Genomic DNA, 14,867 nt, shown 5'->3' on the forward strand with positions numbered 1-14,867 from the left:
GGGATCAGCTGAGTAATCTGGACATCCATAAGTCGATGGGTCCAGATGGAATGCATCCAAGGGTGCTGAGGGAGCTGGCGGACGTCATTGCTAGGCCACTCTCCATCATCTTCAGTAAGTCATGGGTAACAGGAGAGGTGCCTGAGGACTAGAGGATAGCAAATGTCACTCCAGTCTACAAGAAGGGCAAGAAGGAAGACCCGGGTAACTATAGACCGGTCAGCCTCACCTCCATCCCTGGAAAGGTGATGGAACAACTTGTTCTTGTCACTATCTCCAGGCATATCAAGGACATGGGGGTCATCAAGGGCAGTCAGCATGGTTTTCTCAAGGGTAAATCATGTTTGACTAACCTCATAGCCTTCTATGAGGAAATTACTAGGTGGATAGATGATGGAAGAGCGGTAGATGTGGTTTATCTTGATTTCAGTAAAGCATTTGACACCGTCTCTCACAGCATCCTTGTAGATAAGTTGATCAAGTATGGGTTTGGTGATCAGGTAGTGAGGTGGATCAGGAACTGGTTGAAAGGAAGGAGTCAGAGAGTTGTAGTCAATGGGGCTGAATCTGGTTGGAGGTGTGTGACTAGTGGAGTCCCTCAGGGGTCGGTACTGGGACCGGTGTTGTTCAATATCTTCATCAACGACTTGGATGAGGGTATAGAATGTACCCTCAGCAAGTTTGCTGATGACACTAAGCTGGGAGGAGTGGCTGACACACCAGAAGGCTGTGCTGCCATTCAGAGAGACTTAGACAGGCTGGAGAATTGGGCAGAGAGAAACATGATGAAATTCAACAAGGGGAAGTGTAGAGTTTTGCATTTGGGGAAGAACAACACGATGTCCCAGTATAGGTTGGGGGCTGACCTGCTGGAGAGCAGTGTAGGTGAAAGAGACCTGGGGGTCCTGGTTGACAAGAAGATGACCATGAGCCAGCAATGTGCCCTTGTGGCCAAGAAGGCCAATGGCATCCTGGGGTGCATTAGAAAGGGTGTGGTTAGTAGGTCAAGAGAGGTTCTCCTCCCCCTCTATTCTGCATTGGTGAGGCCGCACCTGGAGTATTGTGTCCAGTTCTGGGCCCCTCAGTACAAGAAGGACAGGGAAGTGCTTGAAAGAGTCCAGCGCAGAGCTACTAAGATGATTAAGGGAGTGGAACATCTCCCTTATGAGGAAAGGCTGAGGGAGCTGGGTCTCTTTAGTTTGGAGAAAAGGAGACTGAGGGGTGACCTCATCAATGTTTTCAAATATGTAAGGGGTGAGTGTCAGGGAGATGGAGTTAGGCTTTTCTCAGTGGTGACCAGTGATAGGACAAGGGGTAATGGGTGTAAATTGAAGCATAGGAGGTTCAAGTTGAATATTCGAAAAAATTTTTTTACTGTAAGGGTGACAGAGCCCTGGAACAGGCTGCCCAGGGGGGTCGTGGAGTCTCCTTCACTGGAGACATTCAAAACCCGCCTGGACACGTTCCTATGCGAAGTGCTCTAGGTGGCCCTGCTCTGGCAGGGGGGGTTGGACTAGATGATCTTTCGAGGTCCCTTCCAACCCCAAGGATTCTATGATTCTATGATTCTATGGTGGCAAGCCCCAGACTGAAGTAATTTTCTTAGATTTAGGATTTCAGTTAGGCCAACAATATATTCCTGATTCTTGTTGTAAGGTGTATTTTCATGGCACACATAGATGGCATGAGTTTATCAAGTTGGTGGAGAAAGCAGGCAAACCTTTCTGGGAACCTTCATGGCATTCTAGGGCACCAGCCCCAGATAATGTATGTCCTTGCAGACCTGACAAGTGCATCAATTAAAATGCAGTAACTCTTTTTTGGACAAGGGGGGGTTGGACTAGATGATCTTTCGAGGTCCCTTCCAACCCCTAGGATTCTATGATTCTATGATTCTATGAACTTAGATGATAAAGGATCACAGGAAGAACACAGAGGGATAAGGTGGTCCCTGTCTTAATCTGGCTGGAACTCAACCTAGGTAAAGTGTCAGACTTGAACAGTGTGACCTGACAGAGTCTGATAAAAACAGGTGGGAGTCTGAGCAAGGTTGAGCCAGGCAGAAGCCTTAGCTGATACTGATTTAAAATGTTCTCATCATATCCCTGGATAAACAGAGGTCTTTGTCTCTGCATTTCTCCTTCAGTGTAGGTGGGTTGCAAATTTAATTTTTATTTTTACTTGAGGCAGGATTTTCTGCAAAAGTAGCTAAAAAAAGTCAGGAATACCTGTCAGAGAAAGGCAAGAACATCTTTACATCTTTTTTACTGTTACGACAGTTGAAGAGTGGGAGTGGAAGCTTGTTCATGCAACCCCCTGAATTTTCACAGGAAAAAATGACCCACAATTGGGATGTAGGTTTTGCAGTATGTACCAGCTCTTGGAATCCAGATTGTTGCAGGACTGTCCTGAATGATGACCCAAAGTTTGCCAAACTGGAAGAAAAATCGCGTGAAGTACCAGGTGTATCAGTGGTGGTGAAGAGATAGCTGAATGTGAAGAATGAAACATGAGATGGAGTGTGTAAATTGGGAGAAAGTAAAGCTTAGGAATTGTTTTGCAGCAAAACAGTAAATTAGAAGTCCTATGCAGTACCACAAATACTGAGGAAGCAAATACTAGAAGAGAATGGGGTGTTAAACGCTGCCTGTGAAAGGGACACTAATTTCTTCTCAGCCTAGTTGTCAGTCAGAGCATCCCATGGACATTTCATTCATCTCTGTCAGTTGGATTGGTTGTGCCCTCGGGAAGAGGCAGAGAGCAGCTGTGTGGCCATGCAGGGCAGCAGCAGAAGGGTGACTGGGTGCCAGGGATGGCTGTGCTCGAGCTGCAGCCTGAGATGCTCATGGCATCAAGGAGATGCCTGGTGAACAACTGAAGCAAGACTGCAACTGCTCAGCTCCTTCTGCAAGTGAAAAAAGAATAACTCAAGAAGTGCAAGGAAATGGGTGCATCAGGGCTTGCTTGTGTGTTGGCTCAACAGGGGTGGCATACAAACAGGCTGTGCAGCATTTATTTTTGAAATATGCTTTTAATATTAGGGATCCCAAAGTTCTTCAGTGCATAGCTTTGAAACTCTTATTATGAATAAGGAATGATTACTTTTATTTCTTGCTGATACACAAGCAAGTAATTGTTTTTTTAGTAGCTCAATATATTTCAGTAGGACTTTTGACTAAGGATGTTTTCAAGAGAGGAAAAAACAAAACACTAAATTTTCTGCAGTAAAGTACAAATTTTCAATCAGAATGAGAAAAATTCATTTGGACAATTTTTATATTTTATATTTTTCTGCAAAAATCTTGAGAAATTCGGTAGGTGAAGAAAGTATTTGTATTGAAGCTATTGTATTGATATCCCTTTATTTTAGATAGAATTTTCAGTCTTTTGGTTTTCCAACAAAGGCAAAACCTGTGGTCCTCCATCCCACAGCAGTTTTTCCTCAGCTCATCCAGTTTTCCTTTCCTCTGCACTTTACCATTGTTACCCTTGTATTCCACCACCTGGTTTTACAAAACTTGAGGTTTCCTCTTGTTTTCTTCCTTCTCTTCAATGTCTTCCTCCTTTTCCACCAGTTAACTGTGATACAAGCCTGGTTAGATGGCTTGTTTTGATTTTTTTCTTGTTGAAATTGTCCAGTTTTTTCAGTGTCTTTTGGTGCTTTATGTGGAGAGAAACAAAACACAATGCAATTGCCTTCGAAGTTGGTCGCAAGCTCTTCATGTTAGCATCACAAATATCAGGGAGGTCATCATACCTTAAAATTTGGTTTCCAGCCTGAGCCTTGCAAAACTTGTCAGCTGCAAATAGAAAGGGGTCTTGGCCATTTTGTTTGTAGGTTGTGCAAATAAGACAGTGAAATTAGTACTCTATGGGGTATTTTAAGACTGGTGATTTAATGTAGAGCTAAATAGAGTACCTGTGTTTCAAGTCTGTGATTAATTAATTCAATCAGAGCACTCTGTTTTCATTAGAGTAATCATATTACTAATCTCTGGAATTCGAAGTCCCTTGTGTTTATGAACTCTTACTTTATCACTGTCCAGTTTATTGCCATAAATATCCTTAGAAATACATGGAGTTTTAGCCACTTAGAAGTAAAAGAAATGACAAATTGCTTTTTGTATTTGTACAGAGAAGCTCACAAGGCAAATTAATTAGTCAAAATCAAGATAGTGTGCCTTCAGGTTGATGAATAAAGGCCAGAAGAAATTTTGCTTTTACAGAACAAAGATAATGCACAATTATTTAGTTTGGATTCACTTTAAGGTTTGAAAGGAGGAAAGAAGATTTAAAAGCTTTCTTAATTTACATGAAATTTAGGAACAGGATCATTCTTGTCAATTACACATACACATTCAGTGGTTTGGTGTTCGGATTTTTTTCAGACCATACTGTTACTTTTTTAAGAATTTCCTAATCAATCTCATTGTCATATTCCTTCTTCGTTTATCGTGTGCTTCTAAACCTTTTGCTAGAAGGAGAAACACTGTCAGGTACAGCAGGTTAAACATCTTACTCATATGGTTTTACTGGTGGAAAGTCAAGGAATTAAGTCTCTTGCCAAATGAAACACATCAGCCATGATGACACATTCAGACTTGCAGGATAAGGTCTGAAAGGTGTTAAATAATTCAAATTAAGGCTTCTTGCCCTTTTATTTGCCTTCCTAGGTGTTAGCGTGCATATACGTGCTATTTACATGGGTTTGCTTTAGATTCTACTGGGACAACATCTGTAGAATTCTGACCAGGTGGCATCACTGTAAACTTTATCACTAGCAGCTGTGCAATTGGGTTTGTGAGAAGCTGTTCTGAGGCCTGTGCTATCCTGGCATAACCCTTGAACTCTCCTGAAGATAATAGTGGTGCAGATCCCGTATCAGTCTGCCTGTCTGTATATAGAGTTTGTACTCTAATACTGCTTATCACTCAGAGCCAGAGGGATTTTCCACATGAAGCTTCTAGCAAGGGAAAAGATCCCTAATAGAATTCGTAAAATCTCTGGCCTTAATTTCTTCTGTGGTTCAAACTCTGTGCTGCCACCAGAGTTTGGTAGTTTAGGAGTCCAGATAGCTATTCATGTAGCTTTTTTCATAAAAAGATGTGTTTTTCACCAAGGAACATAGTTTCAGATATGCTGTGAACTGTATTACTTAGATATCATTGTTTGCCATAAAATGGTTTGCTAGTATGAAAACAGAAATATTAACACATGACCTCTGCTAGCAGAAAAAGGTCATAACTCTCATCAGAGAAAGTGTTTTTCTGGCTTAATACTTAAATGCTGCAAAATCATTTATTGTTATGGTATGTGTGGGTATATTTTGTATAGTGGTGGTGGGTTTTTGTACTTGTTATCATTAGCATTTCTTGTCACTGAGACATGAGTAGCACATGTGAAACAGTTTCACTGGTACGCCAATTTTTTTTGAATGGCTGAGGCTTATGCAGAAACAGGCATGTATGCTGTTAAGAAAGCTTATAATAAATTTTATACAAGGGTGAGATCTAGATCTGGTATCTAAAACTCCTGCTTCATCTGTCAAGCTCCTCTTTAAAGAGTTCTTTCCAAGCAGGATGTCACGCTTCTGATACAAGAGTGCTCTGGGACAGTGTCACCAGCCAAGTCTTGGAACTGAGAACACCCATTTGTTCTTAAACAGCTACTAGGCAATTTCTCAGTTAAATTTCAGCTGTGACCAAAATGTGTTGGGATTTGGGCGTACAATGTTATCAGCCTGATACCATGCTTCTGCTCTGGTGGCCTTAGTGTTGGTGGGTTTTTGCCTCTCAGGTTGTGAGGGATGGGCTAAAAGGTTCTTTGATGATGGAAACCCAGAGCTAAATGAATGTTCTCCGTCTTGTCCAAGCTCCATTGTGTGAATGCATCTTTCCGTAGAGCAAGGGCAGCCTTATCCAAGGAATAGGTCAAACCCAGTGTGTTCCAGTGAGTGCCAGTTGTCTGGTACCTTCTAATTGTTGCAGAAGTGGTGCTATTTTTGTAGTTTTACTATCTTTATACAGTAACAGTGTCATGTTTGGATGCAAGATGCAGTGCCATGTTTATGCTACAATGTGATTTGTACTTTTCCTCGCACAACTTGGGTTTTGGAATGATTCATGCTACTGTTCAACATTTCTGGTGTCTCTGAAGGCACTGAAAATGTGTGTACTTCAGCCAGGAGAATTTTAAATAGCAATGACTGCCTTTTGTAGGAAAATCTTTGATCCCTCAGGTGCTTTGTGTGCATTGGTAAGGTTTCTAAGAGCTTTGGAAAACACATTTTAATCCTCTGTTGTCCTGTCTCAACCGATTCAAAACAGCATGCATGTTCATGCCAGGGCTGCAGTAGTGGTGAGGTGCCTTTGGACATAGCAGGGGTGAAGCTGCAGAGGCAGGATGTGAGGCTGTCACATGTAGAGTGTGTTTGATCAGTGATTGTGCAGTGCTGTGATGTGCATTCTGTTGTGGTTTCAGTAGGAAAACTCAGTTTGGTTTCAGTAACAAGCTAAGGGAAACCTGTATTTAACTATACAATGAAAACTGCAGTAGTTCTTGTGCAAGAATTAGCAAGTGCATTTCAAGTGTAGAGAGTGCATAGTTCAAGTGGATGAAGCACTTGACAGAAGTCTAAGAACAATATGTCTTTCTTCAGCCTAGACATTGACTCATTGTGTGATGCCTGACAAATTGCTTCAGCTCCTTTTGGCTGTTTCCCCCACAGGAAAGTACTACTCGCTTTTGAATGAGACCTGTAAGGGCTGATGTAATGAAGAATGGTTATAATGATACAGTTCTCTGCAAAAGCATGGCTAATCATCCTCAGCAGTGACATTAGTTTGACTTTGTTTTCTTAATTGGATGAAGGCTTGACACATGCAATTTCATTTTTCAGTTGGGGAAATGGATCCTTGATGGACTGATGCAGAAGTTTTATTTTTTTATGTGCTCATGAACCAAATTCCTACTTTAATGGGGATAAAGATTTTTATAACTTAAAGCCAACTGCCAACGGAGAACTGCAAATTGTTATGCTAGGTTAAACTTATTTACAAATAGATAAATGCTTTTATTTTAATAATCTTTTATATTGGTACAGAAATAGCAGATTTGTGTGAAAATATAATATTAAAATTTTATTTCTAAACAGAGTGTTAGCCACTGCTGAAAAAGTCATGAGCCTGCCTAGATGCAGAGAAACAGGAAATCCAGTCCATTTTTTTTGTGTGTTTACATCACATCCTGGTACCAAAAAATCAGTGGTTGCCCTCCCAATCTCTGGTTTGAGGCACTTGAAGACTCAGCAGTGAAGCCACAACCACTTTTGCCCGTGGCCATGCTGCTGTCTCAGTCTGTGTAGCAGATCCTGCATTCCAGACTGACAATCTCTGAGCTACTGGCAAAGGAAACATGCATTGGTATTGATCAGATGAAGCATAGGTTGAAAACTAGGATGAGCAATGCCTTGTTAGCTTGTCTGGTTTGTTGATTTTTAGCATTTTCCTCAGCTGCCCACATACCGTAGCAATTTATAAAGCCATAATGTTCCTTCTCTCACCTGTGCAGGACATATCTTAAAAAACATCAGGGTGACCACTGATTCCTGAGGAACAGATCAGCAGCAATTAATTGGTTTGAGGACTGATTACACAGAACAACCATCAGCTATACTGTGTTTGCTGCAGGAGCTTAAACTATAAAGGCCCAGCAAATGCTAGCTTGTCCTAGATATGTCCTTTTTGCTGTCAGCCACGTGCTCATATAAAAAGCCTTAGAACATAACTGAATGGGGCTTTCAGAAATACTTCTTCTGTTTAGTAACCTTTTTTTAGGACATTTTTTTTCCTTCATTCTTTGACTCTCATTCTTTTTTTTTCCCCTGGATGGATCCCTGCGGCAAGAAATAAAAAATCTCTTCAGCTTGAATGCTTTATTCTTTGCTGTCCTTTTCAGTTAATTTTCAATTCACTTATGTATATTCTATGTCTCCATTTGTTCTCCCAGGGGATATCAGATAATAAACTCCTACACTGTAGAACAGGGGCTCTCTGAAGATGCACATGGGATAAACTGAGCAAGATGAGAACTAACTAATGCTAATTAATTCACAGTTGTTGTATTATACAATTATATATAGTGTTTAAAGAGTAGAAGTACCTTATAATACCAGAGCTCTAGATTATTAATATCCTGTCTACAGTGTTCCCTAATTAGTTGGAATAGGTTTGACCAATTTCACTGTCACACGGGGCTCACATACCAGACCTTAAAGGGTCACAGCTAGTGGGATCTAAAAAGCTTTTCATGGTTTTTGCTAACATTAGTTCCTTAACAGTTGAGTCAAATTGTCAAAACTGAAAATAAAAAGTGGAGAAGACAATACAGGATGTTGATATTATAGCATAGTATTATAGGATAGCGATTTCTCATCGCTTTGGTCAGAGGCATTGTGCTGTGAAAAATTGATCAATGTCATAGATTATAAAACAGGACTATCACTGAGCACTTCTTTTACATCTTCTTATGATTCCCCAGATCTTTGGGCAAAAGTGGGTTATCTCTGACTGATGTGCAGACTGTAGCATCTAGGGATTGCTGTAATCCCTGTTTTGCTGTCTGGGTCCCTAGAGGACTCATTGCCAGCTGGAGAGAGACAAATGATGGTTCTCTCACCAAGATCACTCTGTTCCTCCTCTTTCCTCTTCTGCTGATGGAGCTGATGAAAAGACCTGCTATGACAGGCACAGGCTAGCTGTGAGTTTTCCCACAGTCTGGGAATTAGCTGGTGTGATCAGGCAACTATTTGGTCTGTGCTTATGTCCAACACATAGGAGAGAAGCTGACATGAAAAGATCTTTCCCACAAGAAATGCAGTTTTTTAAACCAGTGGTGCACAATCAGCTCGAAAGAACAGACATAGTGATACATATTTATGACATCAGTGGTCCCCCAGCATCAAATTAGGCAGCTTATATGCCTGCTAAGAACCCTCAGATTCCTTTCTAGTCTGTGTTGTTTCTTTCAGTCATCTCTTGAGGACTCTCCTTAAATTCTTGGTTTGCCTTGCAGCCCTCTGCTTTGGTTAGGGACAAACAGAAGTCATAACAGTTGGAACTGAAGGCACAGCTTGAAATTAGGGGAGAGTGTCATGGAGAATGTTTATGATTTCTAAGCTTCATCTGGTAATGGAAATAATTCAAGAATTTGAAGGTGCTGAGCTATTAACATCTGTCCTGGTTTGGGCCAGGATAAAGGTGATTTTCTGTCTTTTACTTTTAGTTAAGTCTCTTTAAGTAGTTGCACTTGCTGAAATTAACAGCAAGTTTCTCAGACAGTGTGTGCTTCTAGGATTGATAACACTTGATGTTTATAGTTACTGCTAGAGACTGGTATGCAGAGCCAAGGACACTGCTCAGCTCTGAGGAAAACATTTTACTGTCCAGGAGGATAAAGATGTCCCACCTGAGCCCTCCTTTGGGGAGGAACAGACAAGATAGATGCCAGAATTGACCAAACAGAGTATTCTATCCCATATACGTCACACTCAGTATAAATTTGAGGCATCACGAGGGCCGAGCCAGATTTCCAGACTTCTGGATTTCCTGATTTCCCTTCTTCCCTTCCTTCACCTGGCATCCTGGAAGGATCCCGTCCGTTCGTCTGCCTGTGGTCCTGATCCGTGCCAGCCCATATCTGTGTGTTCCTGCCTCCGGTTCCCGACTGCTGCCGACTCCAGGAGTCCAGCCTGGACTTTCCCAGGGCTGCCCTGCAGCCTCGGTGGTGACGTGAGAGTTATTGGGGGAAAGGAGGAGGAATGTGGTTTCCATTTTCCTGTATATTTGTATATATTTAGTAATTTTTCCTATTTATCATTACTGTTCATTAAAGTTGTGTAGTTTAGTTTCCAACCCATAAGTCTCTCTCCCTTATTCTCTCTCCTTTCTTTATCAAGGAGGAGAGAGAGATTAATAGGGAGCGTCTGTTATTCAGTTTAATTGCCGGGCCAGTGTTAAACCGTGACAACATCTTTGCACTAAGCCATTTGAAGAACAAAATTTGCAAAAAAAAGGTGCTGACAGTGTATCTCCAGGATACAAAAAGAGTTTAGTGGATTAATTCTCTGTAAGCTGTTCTAACGCTTTGACCTGCTATGTGTTTGCCAAGCTAAAGGGAGAACAACATGGCACAAGAGCTGGCGGTATGAAAAGTGTTGTTATAAAATAAATTATTAGAAATTTTTTCCACAGTCCAAATGGGGTTAGATTACACTGCACTTTTTTTAAACAGTGACACTAACCCCTGAAATCCATTTTATCTCTCAATTAAAGCTGAAGAATATTTGGGAAAACAAGCATTTTGAAAATCCAGAATATATGTATTTCAGAACTGGGGTACTGTGTAGGGTGGGAGTGCCTGAAGTGTGATATAAGCAACATTTCCTGAGTATTTTGTTTGACCTGGAACTGCATTTTTCAGTGGCTGGTAGTTCAGAAGCCACTCGGACACAGCATGTGGCTTCACTGAAGTCACTGTAACTGTGATATGCCTAAAACAGTATTATCAAAACTATCCTATACATTGTGTATTTTACAGCTCTGGGGTGAATTATGAAGAGCTGCAGTAAGAAATATATTGAGTAGTTCACAGGTGGCAAGACAAGAGCCTGCATCATTGTGCAGGTGGCAAGCCCTGGGAGCTGATCCAGCTCCTCAGTCAGACTTAGTAACCTCTGCTGAACCCAGCACTCTGATAATAGTATTTCTTCCAGGAATCCTGCTGTGAGCTGGTGAGAAAGCACTTTGTGGCTCCATATGCCAGTGCCTAAATTGCCACCCAGGTGCTGGTGAGGTCAAAGAGCTGGGGGTAGATGACAACATCCTCTGGAAAACACTGCTGTTTTCACCTTCTTCCTCCCCTCTCCTTGGACTGACGAAATACTTATGCCTAGGGCAGGGTTTGTGTGTGGATGATGGAGATGAGGTTGGGGCCACCTAAATCTCTGCTCTTGCTTGATGTGCCCACATTCAAATTGATAGCAAAGGGTTCTCATTCTCTTCTGTGTCTGATACTCCATGCAAGTGTGCTCCTGGCAGCTCTGAGCTTCATGCTCCATTTCCAGCCCCCTTCCCTGCTAGCCTGGATCCTCTCTCTAAAGTCATCTAAGTAATGTGTTACCTCAGGCATGCAGAAAAGCACATTCATTCCTAGAAAAAAAAAAAAAAAAAGGCATGTTAATCTTCTCTCCTTCCCCCTTTTTGCACTGTAAAGAGGCAAAGTGTCTTAGCACAGAGTATTCTAAGGTTATGTTAATTAGAACAGTCATTAGCCTGAAGCAATGCTGAGTAGGTAGGGTTTTGTGAGTTAATGCATTAACTTACTGGCAACTAGAAAGGCTCTTCGATAAGGGCTTGGTCCCTTTTTTTGTTGTAGGATGCTTTTTTGTTGTATTTTGTTTGTTAGGAGTTTTTTGGGGTGTGTGACCTGCTGATACAAGTAGTGTACTGTAGGTATGTCCTTTAAAGTACAAATTCACAAGTCAGTTACGAAAACCGGTTGATCTAGAGCAGACCGTAGGCAGGACAGTAGGCTAAAAATGTGACTTTTAAGTCGTCAGGAAGAAGCCTTTACTTGGGAGCCATTGCTTGTTCTTTTATTTGTAGATTATGTATCTGGTAGTCTGTGTCTATCTCTTGCTTTTGTTCTCCAAAGGGAGTGCCTTCTCAGGTTATTTCCTCTGACCTCATGTTAGACCTTAGTTTCTTTTAAATCTGTATACCTGGCCCAGTATGTCAGTACTCCATGTTATGAACCTCATTGTGTTAAATGTGTTTGCAAAAATGTGAAACATACTGAAATACCATCTTTTTTTTCAGGATAATAAAATTCTGAACAGTGCCTGCCCAAGAAGTGTGATGAGAAATGGCTTTAGGAAACAATACCCAGAGAAGTTACTCCATCATCCCCTGCTTCATCTTTGTTGAGGTGAGTGCAGCATTCAGTTGACAAGTTGACATAGAAGGCATCTCTACCCTGCAGATATTGTCACTTGATGGTCATGCTGTTTGTCCATAATGCTTTCTTACTTGATACTTCCTTTTTACTTACTTGATAACTTCAATATACATCTTCATGCTCAGTGTCACCAAGCCACCCTGAAAATAGTCCTGCATGAGTTAGCCAGATCTTAGGTAAGGAAGCAAGAACAAGTAGAAGCTTTGCTCTAAAGCTTTCCCTCTGCCCCATTTGCTGATGGTCCTATGGTATTTGGTAGACAGTGGGCAGTAGCTGCAGGTGTAGGTCTACCATCTTACCATTTTTCCTCAGACCTGTAGCTCTGTTGCTGATGCACTTTGTTTACAGAAATGTCTGATCTCTCTCACAGTGTAGTGTTTAACAGGCTTAGGAAACAAGGCTAAGCTCTGATTTCAGTTCAGATGGAACATAAAATTGGGGTGCTGGTCAGCAGCTCAATATGAGCAAGCAGTGTGTGTGCCCAGATGGCCAAGAATTCCAACAGCATCCTGGTTTATATCAGGATTAGTATGGCCAGCAGGACAAAGGAAGAGATTGTGCCCCTGTACTTGGCATTGGTGAGACCATATCTCAAGTACTGAGATCAGCTCTGTGCCCCTCACTAAAAGAAGTGCATTGAGCTCCTGGAGGGAGTTCAAAGAGGAGCAACCAAGCTGGTAAAGGGTCTGGAGAACAAGCCCTTTGTGGACATGCTGAGGTAATTAGAAATGTTTAGTTTGGAGAAGAGTAGGCTGAGAGGAGACCTTATTGATCTCTCCAGCTACCTGAAAGGAGGTTGTAGGCAGTGAACAATGATAGGACTAGAGAAAATGGACTGGAGGCCAAATCCCCAGGAAGTGCTAAGGCTTGGGGAAGACTGGCTGGAAAGCTCCTCATCAGAAAAGTAGCTGGGGGTGCTGATGGAATGCTGGCTCAACATAAGCCAGCAGTGTGCCCAAGTGACCAGGAATGCCAACAGCATATTGGCTTGTATCAGGAATAGTGTGGCCAGCATGACGAGGGCAGTGATTGTGCCACAATGATTGTGCTCAGTTCTGGGCCCCTCACTACTTCTGGACACCTCACTAGAGGAAAGACACTGAGGTGCTGGAACATTACCCGAAGACATCTACCAAGATGGTGAGCAGCAAAGAGAGGTAGTCATATGAGGAGCAGCTGAGGGATCTGGCAATATTTAGTTTAAAGAAAAGTAACATGAGGAGAGAATTAATTGCCCTATACAACTACCTAAGATGAGGTTGTAGGGGGATGAGTGTCAGATTTGTTCTCGAGTCAATGATGACAGGACATGAGGAAATGGTCTGAAGTTGCAGAAGGGGAGGTTTAAATTAGGTATTAGGAAGAACTTCTTTCCTAAAAGACTGGTCAGGTACTGGAATAGGCTGCTCAGGGAGATGGCTGAGTAAGTATAGCAGGAAGTATTTAAGAATGTTGTAAAGGAGGCACTTCAGGGAATGCTCTATGGCTGATTTTGAAGAGAGGTTTTTTTTGTGGCTTTGTGAAACGTTCTGTTATTTTTCTTTTTTTTTTTTCTTTTTTTTTTTTTTTTTTTTTTTCTGTTTACCTTTAGTTTATTTTGTATTCTATTTTTTTGATTCTTGAGTGTATCCATGATTGGACTCAGTGATCTCAGAGGTCTTTTCCAACCGTGACTATTCTGTGACTCTGTGAAGTTGCACCAGGGGAGGTTTTAGAGCCCTCCTTGTGGCCTCCCTGGCTGGGGTGCTGCCTGGGTTGGGGCCTGTGTGCTTGTCATCACCCCTCCCACCCCCTCGCGCCCCCCCCCATGTGTGTCTCCAAGGCTTCCTGTCTTGCTATCAGAGGGCCACAGCCCTCCAACAGGTAACTCAGAGCATAGTCTTTTGCTCTGAATTGCCCTCGGGAGACGCTGATTTCTCTCTGTTAACAAGTGCAGGGGTCAGCAGACACCGAGATGGGGTGGGGAGGTGTCAACGGCAGGGAAAAGATGGCTGGCTGTTGACTTTGCTGTGCCAGATCAGCTAAGAGCATCATGTCTAACTGATTGACAGGGCAGCGTGGTCTGCACAGGGAGAGGGTGTGTGCACAAACCCTCCTTTTCTTGAAGTCCGGCAGAGACCAGGGGTGATGCCCAGTTGGGTTGCGATTGGACCTCCAGGAGCAAAATCCACTTCCCCTGTGCTCGCTGTGCCCTCGGCGTCTCCTGCACTGCGTGGTTCTCCACGGCAGGCTGGTGCCACGCGTGGTGGGCATGGTGGAGAGGGAAAGGCACAAGGAAAAGGGGCAGAAAGCATGGTGCAGAGACAGTGTGAGGAGAGGAGGAATTTATTTGGCTTTGTTAGAAGAAATCGGTGGTTCCTCCCTGCTGGTGTCAGTGACAGCGCAGCCTCTTGCAGGGCTGTTGACAGCCCAGGGGGGGCTCCGGCCTTGCGCACTGTGGGGTGCCGGGGTCCCCCAGGCAAGAAGTCCCTGCCACGTCCAGGAGAGGGACGGTCGGCACTACCACCCGAGATCTGCAGAGGAGCTGGAGAGGAGCCGGGGTGGTAGTGGCGGTTACCCCTGGGAGGTGCTGGGGCAGGGGCTAGGGCTGGAGCAGGGGCTCGGGCTGGGGCAGGGGCTGGGGCTGGGGCTAGATCTGGGGCAGGGGCTGGGACTTGCTGCAAGGTGTGGATGCTTGCAGGGCCATGGAGTCCCCGGGTGTCTGGAAGCCCTCCTCTTTCTGGTGGGCCTGGGAATCTCCATGGGGCTGGAAGGCGTCCTGTCTGGGGAGGGCTGGGGAGTCCCCAGGCGCCTGGCAGCCCTCCTCTTTCTAGTGGGCCTCGGAGTCCTCAGGAGTCTGGAAGCCATCCTGA

The 14,867-nt window shown here is 43.3% G+C and overlaps 1 protein-coding gene across 4 annotated transcripts in view; it reads left to right on the forward strand.

Annotated features, from left to right (window-relative positions):
• PLPPR1 (phospholipid phosphatase related 1) overlaps window positions 1-14,867 on the forward strand; it is a 132,452-nt gene that overhangs the window by 45,237 nt on the left and 72,348 nt on the right. For all 4 annotated transcript variants that reach the window (XM_030467885.1, XM_030467883.1, XM_030467882.1 and 1 more), the window contains one exon: window positions 11,877-11,985. In XM_030467885.1, the coding sequence (XP_030323745.1) occupies window positions 11,923-11,985 (63 nt within the window). In that variant the 5' untranslated portion in view covers window positions 11,877-11,922. The remainder of the gene's footprint in view (window positions 1-11,876; window positions 11,986-14,867) is intronic.

Source organism: Calypte anna, chromosome Z, assembly GCF_003957555.1.
Source record: "Calypte anna isolate BGI_N300 chromosome Z, bCalAnn1_v1.p, whole genome shotgun sequence".
NCBI classification, from domain to species: domain Eukaryota; kingdom Metazoa; phylum Chordata; class Aves; order Apodiformes; family Trochilidae; genus Calypte; species Calypte anna.